Here is a 12,921-nt window from a genome sequence, read left to right as displayed (position 1 = left end):
CATCCCATAAATGTTCAGTGGGATTAAGGTTAGGAGAGTTTACGAGCTGGTTCCTATAATATCCAATTAGAAGACCATGCATGGATTGCAATCGAGTGAGGCTAAAACAGGAAGTTTTGCATACCAAAACACTGCCATAGCATGGATAATGCTAATAAGCATCTGTGTTCATATTTTCTTCCACAGGAATAGGCCGAACCACACTAATAAAGCATCCACATCCAAACTTGAAAAAAAATGCATTTTAATGTTATTCAGTTGGCATTTTCCACACCTGAATATAGTCGTTTAACATCTGTTGTTTCACTACCTTAGAGACCATTCTTCTGTCAAACTAAGTCACCCACTTGCTGTTGCTTGAAGTGACATAATTTCTGAAGCTTTTCGTTTCAGAATAACATTTTTGACTGTTGAACTTGTCACTTTTGACATTGCCAAAATTTCATGAATAGATTTTCTACAATGTAAGTGATCAGGGTTACATTCATTGAACCAATATTAGTTAACAGGCTTACATTTGACATGGTAAAATAGAATTTTGATATTGGTGTAGTCATGAAGAAGGGGATTAATGTGTATTTGTCTCTTTCATGGTGTTGACAGGCATAGGATCAATACAGCATAGGAACTACACCAGCATGCGATGGATTGCATAATATACTCAAGGATTATCATTAGCTAAAGCATATAACCGTGAGGGAAAGAATTTTATTTAGTTATCATTTCCTGAAGGTACCAGCAAAAGTCAAATCTGTTTTTGAGTTGTCTGTACCTACATTCTCAACTACCAATCACTTCTCATTGAAACTTGCTGAGCTGACACTTTCCTCTTGAACATGAAGACTACCTTCATTTAAAGCCCTTTTAGCATCCACTCATCTTCACTTCATATCAATGGGTGTATTTGCTTCCTGGAAATGATGAGATATTTTTTATTACATAGTACCCAAGAAATTAGACTTTATACTCAAAAATAGGTTAATTTCTGTTGTGTTTTATAAAAGAAATCTTTAACAATATCATGCATTATAAAAAAATTATGTTTGAAGAACATGAGGCTTTTACCTGAAAAATAAATGTTGACTTTTGAAAAGAAAACTGTATATAAAAGATTACATTTACAGTTGCCTTAAATGTATACCAGTAGAATAATTAATATTCTTTTAGAAAAAATGCCATAGATTTTTTTATTAGTTATATTTGAAAAGATTTTTTAGTATGTATAATTAATTAAAAAAATAGCAGTAGCTTTTTTACTTCAAACAGATTATTAGATAAGTGATATTTTTAAGTTGATTACTGTAAAATTTTTTGTTGGTAAAATTTTAAATATCAGATATAATTATGCCTGTTTCCAAAGGCAGTTTGATACTGAGCCAGAATCCAAAAGCAGTTTGGTAATAAAAATTGCATATCAATATCAAATTTTTAGTAATAAAAGACAGTTTTTTTTAGTCCAAAGGGACTTTCTCCGTGAAGGACTATTGTTTTCATTTTATGATTTTGCGTCGATGCACTACAAATGGCGAATCACTTTTCAAACTGTTGCCACAAAGTATTATCGCTCTGTGTCATAGTTAAAGAAATTAAATAATGAAAAATCTGCATAAATGTATGTATATTTCTCGTATTGTTATAAAATAACAGTACATAGAGCCATCAAATTTTGAATGATGTAATCCTCCTATGAATATGGCCATGTAGAAGACCAAATTTGAAATTTGGAATTTGTTTTATTATCAATTGCCTATTTTGTAAAACTAACAAATTTTTGATTAACAAATTCAAGGATTTCAAAGCGAGCAATGGCAACGTTGTACAGAAAAAAATTTTTTATCTCCAGCGCATGAGTCTGTATCCGAAATTCTAAAGATATGCTCTTTTTAAAACTATTTTGGGATATTACTGTTGAACTGAATTTTATTGTTTAAGTGCAAAGAACATGATGATATTTAATAAATAAATGTAACACACAAAATGTTAGAAAAATGCCCCTTTGGACATAATTTAAAATCTCAAACATTTCAGATTTTTTCCCCCTGTTTAATAATCTACCAATGTGTAATAAAGTGGCTGATTTTTTTTTAAAGGTTTTTTGTAATACATTGACTGCTGACATGCCCAAGGGTAAATTCAGTGAGTGGACCATAGTAATTTCATTGGTTTGAAGCACTTATTTGTGCTGTCTGAACACACATTGCTATTTAAAAAAATATGTTCTCTTATGTTTCTTTTGGATGTAGATGAACCACCAGTAGGCCACCCACTCCAAATTTTGTGTTTTTTTATCAATTAGCCTCTCTAATTTTTGTATGCTATTTCATTTTAGTTTAATCCTTACTTGAGAGAACATCGAATATATAACCATGAGCAACAACATGACAGAGGAAGATAGTGAGAACTTTTTCGTAGATGACAGTGATGAAGATCTTGATTTTGAAGTTTCATCTAGTTTGTATAGAGCAATGGTGGTGAACCTTTTTGGGGCCACGTGCCCCAAACTTTATTTTGGGGGGCAGCATGCCCCAAACCTCTTTGATTAAATCCCCAGCGGAGTGTGGTTTACCGTGTTTTGCCAGGCACAGTGAAATTTGAAAGCTGGCCATTAGATGGTTTGTTGCAGAAAGATAATTGCAAAAACCAACTTTCTGGTAATTATAACTCTTCAATTTTCCTTCAATAAAGACCTTCCGTTCAGCTTCATCAAGTTTGGCAGCAATCTTGTGGTTGGTGTTATAGGCTTGACTTTATGCGATAAGTAAGTAACGTTCAAAAACAGACTAAAAATCTAAATTACAGAGTGTCATTTTATTGTGTTTATTGATTAAGGAAGTAATATTTTAGGCACGTGCCGGCTTATGAGGCTCTGCGTTCCATAGGTTCACCTTCACTGCTATAGAGACTCAGAATGTGATTCTGATACTTATTCTGGTTTCAGAAAATGCATTACTTCAAATAGTTGGGGAGCAGTTGGCAGAACAAGAAAAGTTTTTCCATTTCCTGCTGCTAATGTTGTTGTTGATCCTGTTTTAGCAGCTGAATATCTGGAAAGCCACCCATTTCTTATTTCAGACATTTTGTTTATGATGATAATATGTTACTTTTGATGCATGAAACTAATCGTTTCACAAATTAGATACTTTTGATCTTGATGTCCCATAAGAAAGTTATGTTTGAAACTAACAACTGTGAAATGAAAACATTTTTAGGTATTGAGTTGTGGATGGGAACTGTTTCCATGCCCATTTTTTCTGACTACTGGTGACCAAAATTCAAATATGTAAAGTTGTTGAGTGAAATATGTAAAGTTATGAGTCATAACAGGTTTGAATTGCTTTTGTGGATAATTTACATATGTGACAATACCACCACCAACCAAACTAATCAACTATATAAGATCCAGCCACTTCCTAGATTGATTCAGATACATTGATCCAGCCACTTCCTAGATTGATTCAGATACATTTCAAGTATCCTATGTTCCTGAGAAAGAGATCTGCATTTTTGAAAGCATTGTGCCTTGGAGAGGACATCTTATATTTTGTCATTATATCCTAAATAAAAAGACATCAGTATGGAATAACAATTTTCAAGTTATGTGTTGCTGGTGGTTATACGCTGTCATTCAAAGTGTCTGCTGGGAAGAAAAAAATCTTTACTGATTCTGGTAATGAATCTAATCGAGCCATTACTTGATAGTGGAAGAACTCTGTATCTCGACAACTGATACACAAATGTATACAGTTATAAAAACGTCTTCTGTCGAGAAAGACTCATTTAGTTGGAATTCTTGAGAGCTAATAGAGATGGAAACCCTGAACAGGTGATGAAAGCAAAATTGAAAAAAGTAAGACCATAGCTGAAGAAGATGATGACAAAAATTGTGGTTATGAAATGGAAAGATAAGCATGATGTTTTGGTGCTAAGTACAAATATTGGAAACGAAACCATTGAAATTAACAAAAGAGGGAAGACTACTACATTACTGATTGTGTGAGTAACAACAAAGGGAACGCACTTACAGACATATTAGACCAAATGACTTCCTACTTTACATGCCTGTGTGAACTGTAAAATAGTAAAATTGACTAACATTTCACTTCCTAACAGCCATTGGTGTTGTGAATGCTTTTCATGCAGTAAATTGAAAAACAAATGGACATAAACAAATTTTATGAATCAGTTGCTGAAAGTCTTTAATTTTTTAGAACGAGCAAACAGTGTTTTGACTACGGACGGAAACGGAATGAATCACAAAACTTTTGGATGTTTCAACTGACCCAAAATCATCTACAAATGCTAGTGTGTTCAAGAAAAATGTAGTGCAAGCTTTCAAGAAGTCCATGCAAAAAGCACCTAACCAGAACACATTGCAATGGATATTGGAGAAGTCAAACAAGAATCAGCGGATTAGGCTGATTCTTGTGACTTCTTGCTGATTGTTTGGCTTCTCCCATAATCATTATTCGGCATGTTATTTTAACCTAAATTGCAGTGGTCACCCTACAAAACGTCACCAGAGTCAGAGAATGTGTAACTATTATTTTCAAAACAGGAATTTTTATTATTTGGTTTACATATATGATAAAGTATGTGCATATGCTAGACATTCATGTATAGACCTGATTCTGTGCATGTGCAAGATATTAGGATTTGAACACTAGTTTAGCAGCATTTGATAATCATAGGCAATTAACTAACTTTTTCTAATTTAATATTATTACTTACAAAATCATCGATTTAGAACACTGGTTAAATAATAAATATATACTTTGAATACATAAAATTTATTTTTACATGCCTATCCACTTTGCACTAGTGTTCAGAATACTTAATGTGAAATTACTGACCAGGAATATCTGTATTAATATATTGTGGTACAGAATTGGGAGAGGTGTTTTGCCAAAAGGAAAAAGTAACTTCATGCATGATTTCTTAAGACAAACTGGCTTATTTTCCCAAATTCAGTCTCTTGTTTTAATTTTTGAAGTCTAGCATGTAAAATAATATTCATATTTAACCAAATTACTTCCATAAAGCATCTCGATAATATAATTTTTTATTACTAACATTTTACTAAATCTCCAATCACTCGGCAATAAAAATATATTAAAGGTGCATAAAGGTAGATGCATTTTAATGGAATATTTTATGGCTGCAAAAAATATTTTACCTTTTAATATAACCTCTGAATGCCATTAATATTTTATTCATTGGATCATGAGATTTTTATAGTACAGTACAATGTCTGTAATCTGGACTTCGGCGATTCCGGATTAGGGGTTTTTCCAGAGTATAGATCATCAATTTAAATCTGGTAAGATGGCATGAAAAAATTATACAATTAAAAATATGAAACCGTAATTTATGAAATAAAGAGCAATTATGATCTAAAAATTTACAAAAAAGCTTAATATTTATTTGTTTACTTTATTAAACATTTCTTTCAATGTAAGTTGTTTAAGTTGCTTCGTTTTTTGTGCTAATACTTTCTCTTTAATTCTATAAACAGACATAATTTCTTGTTCAGTTACAAAGTTCCACCTATTGGAAGCGGTATTTTCTAGATCTAGAACCATACTACAGATCTCGCCGTCCGTTAATTGATTGATGATTGGGGCATTGTCGTAGCAATGAAAAACTTCTGTTATATCATCTTCATTTATTACCGCTCCTCCACATTTCTTTACAAAATCCAATAACTGTAAAATTTCACCTTTAGTTTGCGATGTCCGAAAACTTTCAAATTCACGGCCATCATCTTCATCGTCCTCACCATGAAATATGGTAGATGGCCATAAATTATGCCAAGTATTTTTTAACGTATCTGGAGACACATCCTCCCAATGCGCATGCGTAAAGCATACAAAAAAAAAAAAGCATGTGGCTTTGAAGTCCGGATTATGGACTTTGTACTGTACTTTAATTTGTAATGTATTGTGCTTTTGGCTGCAAATTTTTCATTTTTTTTGATGATAAACATTTTTATGATCTTACATAAAAATAATAAAGCAGACTTATAAGGTAATTTAAATACAATCATATGTATAAAGGCATAAAAAAATTAACCAGTCAAATTGTTCCATCTAAATCTTACGATTCCCACTCTTCTGTAATTGTGAGAAAGTGGCTAAAGAAGTAATAAAGCTAATAACAAAATTTGGTTTTGAAAACACAACTGATGTTTTTGGCAAAATCACTGCATTTTGTATTATCTTTCTAGCAAACTAAAATTGGACTAGTCTGCTCCAGAACTGAATCAAAGAACCAATTCGCTGAGTGAATGATCAGCGATCCAGCGAAAAAGGAATGATAGTTCTTTAAGTGAACCAAAACATTTCATTCCTGTTATGTAAGCACTAACATTCTTTCTTTTATTATTAACAGGAAATATCTCTGACTTTTTTTAATGTGTGTAATGTATGTATGTATATATATATATGCTTTTGGCTTGCTTGTGTTCCATCTGATATTTAAAAATCCAAACATTAAATAAACCAACACAGCAAAACTGACCACCCCTTTTTGAAAATGGGCGAGTTCCCCCCCCCAATCTGGCAACACAAGGATTTGCTTAAAGTATGTAGACTATAGGCATTAAGTTTTCTCGGACTCCCACTTGTCATCGCTCTGGCGCTTCTACTCTAGCTGCAAATCTGGTTCCTCTGGAGTTTTAATTATTCCTTCTTTTCATTGCTCCAGCATTCCTTCTCTAGCTGCAGATCTGGCTCCTGCAGAGTTTTGAATATTTATTCTTTCCATCGCTTCTTCTCTAGCTGTAAATCTGGTTCTTATGGAGTCGATTATTTACTCTTTTCATTTTCAGCTTTCAATTTGCATCTGCTCAGTTTTAGTTTCTTGGTCTGGAGATCGTCCTTTGAGTTTTGTTTTGATTCTTCAATTGCTATGTCATAGTATAGGCATCTGAGGATTTGAGACTCATTCATTTTTTTTAATTTATGATTTAAGTACTGAAAAAGCGGTTTAAAGTCAAACGGTTCAGAGGAAGGAAACATGTATTCAAAACTCATTAATCAACTTGGTTTATGGGTTCAAAATACTTCTTCCTTTACAAGTTCTATCTGAAACATTTAACAGAGGAGATTAATTTTTTGGGAAATTTTATTGCAATTTGTATTTTTACAGTCTCATCATGTTCTGTAGTTTTTAAAATTTTCGTTAAACACTTCCATTTTTAATTTGTGCGCTTCATTTGCATTTACTCGGTTTTTGTAACCATTTGCAGGAGACAGAAATAAGTAGATCTTTTTTTCTTTTTTTTACTAAATTTATATTCAAGTTTTGAACAGTAGTTTTATTATCAATTTAATTTAATTATAATATATATTAATATTATATATATATGCATGTATTATTTATAATTATTATTTTATTAATATTTTAGTAACGCCTAATAGGCGAGAGCTGCGATTTCTATGTAATCTTCTTTAGAATTAGTATATATTTATAAACATAAATTTTTTATCTAATGTATGTTATTGCATAACAAAATGTCGATCCTACCGTACAGAAGAACCTCAAGCGATATTTGGTGTCATTTTGCCAAATTAGATAAAGGAGAATGCCAGTATTGTCAGCAAACAATTTCTTGTTCTTTGGAATCTGCCCCCAATTAAAAAAGGCATTTAAAGACAAAACACTTGACAGTCCCGTTTGAACGGTAAGGATTAGGAAGCCATCCAAGGTTGTAGAGACATTAGGTTAATATTTGGAAGTAGGAGAGATGAAAAATTTGCAACACCTTCACCGGGAATCGAACTGCAGACCTCTGGAATATGCACCCAGTGTGCAGAGCATTACACCAAGAAGTCGGGAGAAATACCTTATAAGGTGGTCGTCAACTGGCGATCAAACCGCAGCAGAAGTTAGGGAAATTCTTTCTCATTAATTTCATGTATTGGCTTTGCTTCTCCTTCAATGTCCAACTCATCTGAAGACATGTCCATATTTGTCCTTTCACGCTCTGAATTTGAATGTAGATCCAGCTTTTCTTCACCACTTACTGCATTACAACAGTCTATAAATAAATTCATTTATATAAGAAAGCCGATCATGCGAAGTAAGAATAGTTCATTGGACACTCAGCTTCTAAAAATGATATGCAAAGAATACCAATTTTAAAAGGAGTCCATCCATTTTTTGTAATTTAAGATGCGGAATTTAAAAATTCATTCACCTGCTTTGCTCAAATTATAATTTGCCAAGTCGAAAAATTATGAAATTCGTTATTGCTCATTTTTTATTATAATGAATTAGTATTTAAAATTTAAAAAAATGAGTTGAGTGCAAAAGCCATTGTTTGACTTCAGACCCCAGTGGGCAAATATTAATAATCTTAGTTTTATGCGCCCATGGTGCACTTTATAGACGAAAGTTCAAAATTAAAATCATATATGTTCTCAATTCAAAGATAGGCAAACCGTGGCAAATATTGCTAGTTGGGTCAATGTTTTTTCAAGAAAATTTGATTAAATTTTAATATCACAGTTTTGGTCACAGATTTTTCAAATTTGAAATCAGCTGCTACTATTTTAAAGTTTTTACACCTAGCATGCTTTGCACATTCATTAAACCTGGTTTTGCAACTTTGATGTTAGCTTGGCGAGATAGAAAAGTGTTGATGTAGTTAATGGATAGTGATGTACTTGTTGAAATGTATAAGAATTTAGAGAACGTTATCCTAAAATTGAAACAAGAAGTACGTACTAGGTGGAATTCTACCTATCATATAAAAAGGTTTTTGTTAAGCAAAGAACCTATAATTTCTTGCTTTGTTATATTAGGCGGAAAATCATTTAATTTGTGAGGTCAAGACTGGAATATTATGAAATGGGTATCAGAGGTTTTAAAAGTTTTTGATGGGGTAAAACAAGAAGTATCATCAGATCTTTTTGTTTCTCTTTCCAAAATAGGAATTTTAGTAAGATTAATGGCACACTATATGAAAGATTATAATAGAGACGAATAAAGACATGAGATTGTTACTAGAAGCAGAGTTGTTAATTGATGATATACTGAAAGGGTTGTCAGACAGATTTAGGCTTGTCTGTAACAGTTGAGCTAGTGATGCAGGCAACTTTCTTGGATCTTCATTTAAAAAAACAGGATTTTGCTGATGATCTGAAATACTGAGAATGCTCTGATAATGTTATAGTAATAATGAAAACTTTAGGTGTGCAATGTCAAACACCGCACAGTCAAATCCAACTGTAACACCTACTGAGAACTCTTGCTTATGGGAAGAGTTCGATGAAACTATCAACAAACTTCAAGGGGTACAGGACTCAAGATCTGCTGCAATAATGGAATTAATAAATATTTATTGGAGGATTATTTGCCTAGAAGTAATGACCCTTTATTGTGGTGGGAGTCCTGAAAGCTAATATATCGCTTGTTGGCATGAACTTCCAAAACGATTATGCATCCATGCTACTTCAGTGCCGCACAAATGGATCTTGTTAAAAACTGACCAGATATTATACTGAAAAAAGAAAAAAAAAAAAAAAAACTGCCACTTGGGAAAGTTAACCAAAATTAAGTTCATAAATCAAAACCTTGATTAGTTTTATATGGTACACCGGTATATTACATTACATTTTTAGTGTTAAGTATTTTACATTGTAGTTTTGTTGTTCTCATAGTTCTAGTGTTGTTCTTTGTATTAGTAAACAATATATCAATTACAGTAATTAAAATAATGTAATCTATAACAAAAATGAGTTTAGTTTTCATTCATTCATTCAAATGTTTAAGAATTTTTTAATTCCAGAATTTTTATTGTTACTTTTATGTGGAAAAGTATTTTTAGGGAATCTCCAAACTACAAATGAAAGAAATGAGTCTAGGCGAGTGAGTTGATCCCACTCCTTGTTTGATTCTTTCTGCTTTTACCCCTTCTTTGCACACTGCTTTTGACCCACTTCTGTTCCGATTATATTCATCAAGGTTGTCAGTGAGTGGTAAATTGTAAAAAAGAACTGATTCACTTCAATGAGCAAACAGTTCCAGTCTGTTTTTTTTTTTTTTTTTTTTTTTTAAGAAGCAATTTCGTCCATCTGTAAAGCAGACATTACCAGAGAATATACCGAAACTGTAAAATTAAATTATTTTTGAACTATATTCCAAATGATATAGAAAAGTGTGTGTAAATCTGAAATTGATAACTTTTTGATAATATATTGAAATATTTTTAACAGTGATTTTTATATTACAGAGAGATATAAAATGCAATTCATTTCCATGTTCATCTCCATTGTTACTTCCACTCCGTTACTTTTCAAAAACCTTAAAACATTTTTTTAAATTTTAAAGTATGCAAATTTAAATCAAACCTTCTATATTCACTTTTACAAAAACAAAGCCAAAAAAATGTGCTTAGACTAGTACAATTTTCTTAAATCATTTGATTTATATTAAATTTGTTAATTTAGAATTAATTCAACAAAGACTTTTTAATATTTCCATCATTGCATTACATTTGAATAGTGTAAAAATTCTTTGTTTTGAGAGCTTAAATGTATTTCTATTTATGACAAGGTTTTTAAATATTTAATTAATTTTATATTTTATGACTTTGCACAAATACTTCAGTAACTACACAGCTGTTGATTTTAGTAAAAATTTAATTATAAAAATAGTAAATAATAAAGATTTTAGGGCATAAAATTTTGTTTCTATTAAAAGCTATTAAAGCTATTAAAAGTTCACATAAATATTGTCAGGAATTGCTCTCAAATACTTATTTTTTTTTATGTTTTTCAAACAATTTATTAAAGTACATTTAATAAAAACAAAAATTTATCTAATCAAAAGATCATACATATAGATTATGCACTGAATTAGGCAATGTCCACTGCTGATTTATAAAACTGAAAATAAAATGCAATTTGCAGTTCTTTATTTTAAATTTATGCTAAATTACTGGCATGTGAAATTTAATAATCCTTAAATTTTAATGAAATAATTAACCAATAGGTTAAGCATGAATGCATAATCATGTGTGATAACTAATGTGCTGTCATAATGTACAACTTATGTTCATGATTTCACGAAACTAGTCAATATACTAGGAATAAAACTAGTCTCAACGTATATGCAGATTATGAACAATGTAAATAATGAATGAAAATGTGTTGATAATGTAGTTTTGCTTAATAGCATGCACATAAAATTAGTTCAAGGCAAAAAAAAAAAAGGTACATATAAAAATAAAATTTTAATATAATTCAGTTCACATTTAAAACATATCACAAGGTTATAATGTTAGTTTCTAAATTTTGTTTTTATAAAAGCCGGCAAAGGAATCAAATGAAGAATAGTATTGATGACCCACATGCCACCAACAAAAACAAAACATAATCCAAAATTCATCCAGTACTGAAGATCCGAATCTTCAATTCTGCCATTGCCGGGATACTTTTGGAGTAAATAATGATTTCCATTTACATAAACACAACTTCCAGGTATATTTGTTGGACAAGAAAGTGCTTCAGTACCATTGAGGTAGTTTGCATGATCCAACCTCTGATTATCTGAGAATTCATTCTCTTGTAGAAAAGCTCCAGCATAGCGATAGATAACACCATAACTAACATAGTAGAACCATTCGGGCAATGCTGTTAAGCTCCTAAAAAATTTTATATTTGTTTAGAAAAGTGTTTTTTCATAAAATATGTTTAAACACTGTTAAGCATACATAATACAGTTCTAAGAAATTGAAACATTAGCCTGATATAAAACTGTTATTATTTGAAGGAAATTACATTAAAAAGATTGTATGCAAGTTGATAAATTATCTTGAATATCAAACCCAAAAATATAACATAAAAGCTTTTCATTATAAAACATGAAATCGTTATGTAATGTAATTAGAAGATATCTTCTGTAAGTTTGAACTAGTAGATACAAAAAATTAAGGAGCTTAAAATGCAGGAATGTAAAAAATTATTATTATTATTATTATTATTATTTTTTTTTTTTCCAATGATGAATAAAGTTCACAGGTTAATTTTTGCATTTGAAAGCCAAATTTTTATAACAATTTGTCGAACTAAGCTTCTAAAATAAAAAACCCATTTTTTGCTTAAAAATAAACTCAATTTTGTTACTAAAATTTATTTTTCTTTACTACCTAAAATTGGGATCTCAAACAATGAATGACATCTTGACTATGCAAAGTGAGACATTTTACTTTGAAATAGGAACAAATTATGATAATATTCCGAGACAAATAAAAAAATGTGTAGTGTCGTAAATTACTTAAATGTTATTGAATATTTGAATCTAATTTACTGAATATAGGATTAGCTGATTGTCAGAATTTTAACACAAATTAAGTTGTTATTCAATATCTAATAATACTCAAAGTTCTTCTAATTCTACTCAAAGTTTGTTTGGCCAAAGTGTTTAAAATATAGCAAGTCTTAAAGTTTAAATTCAGAAAATTTTTCCGTTATTCTTCCATTACCTTGTATCAGTTCTCCAATACAAAAAATTAAAAAATGAGTATATCATAAAAATATGCTTAAATTTAAACTATTATTATAGAATGTAACACTTTAATTTATTTAAAATTGAACAAAGCTGTATATTATTAATGCACTAAAATTCAAATCATTTAATAAAATATAAATGAAGTGCTTAACTGAAATATTCTATTATCATCTGGTTCCAATGTAGAAGGCAAGCGAAACAACGGATTCATTGGCTCTTTCTGTTAATGCTCAAGAATTATCAAAGCTAACAAAACTATCACGTTTTTTATTATCTTAACTAAAGAATAAATAATAAAGGCTTTTTTCTACTTCTAGCAGCTCCAAATAATAAATGATTAAAGTAATGTTAAAAGATTATAAAATTAGGCAAATAAATTTTATATTACTGTTATTTTTAGTTTAATAA

The 12,921-nt window shown here is 30.5% G+C and overlaps 1 protein-coding gene across 1 annotated transcript in view; it reads right to left on the bottom strand.

Moving 5' to 3' along the window:
• Positions 1-11,217: 11,217 nt before the first annotated feature.
• LOC118192925 (ATP-binding cassette sub-family G member 5) overlaps positions 11,218-12,921 on the bottom strand; it is a 90,945-nt gene continuing 89,241 nt past the window's right edge. The window contains exon 12 of the mRNA XM_035363936.2: positions 11,218-11,647. Within this exon, the coding sequence (XP_035219827.1) occupies positions 11,284-11,647 (364 nt within the window). The 3' untranslated portion in view covers positions 11,218-11,283. The remainder of the gene's footprint in view (positions 11,648-12,921) is intronic.

This window comes from Stegodyphus dumicola, chromosome 2 (assembly GCF_044657685.1).
Source record: "Stegodyphus dumicola isolate Sdum_Otavi_A_Nest chromosome 2, ASM4465768v1".
Classification (NCBI taxonomy): Eukaryota; Metazoa; Arthropoda; class Arachnida; order Araneae; family Eresidae; genus Stegodyphus; species Stegodyphus dumicola.
The sequence above is the reverse complement of the archived record's forward strand: the minus strand, read 5'-3'. Positions and strand labels throughout refer to the sequence as shown.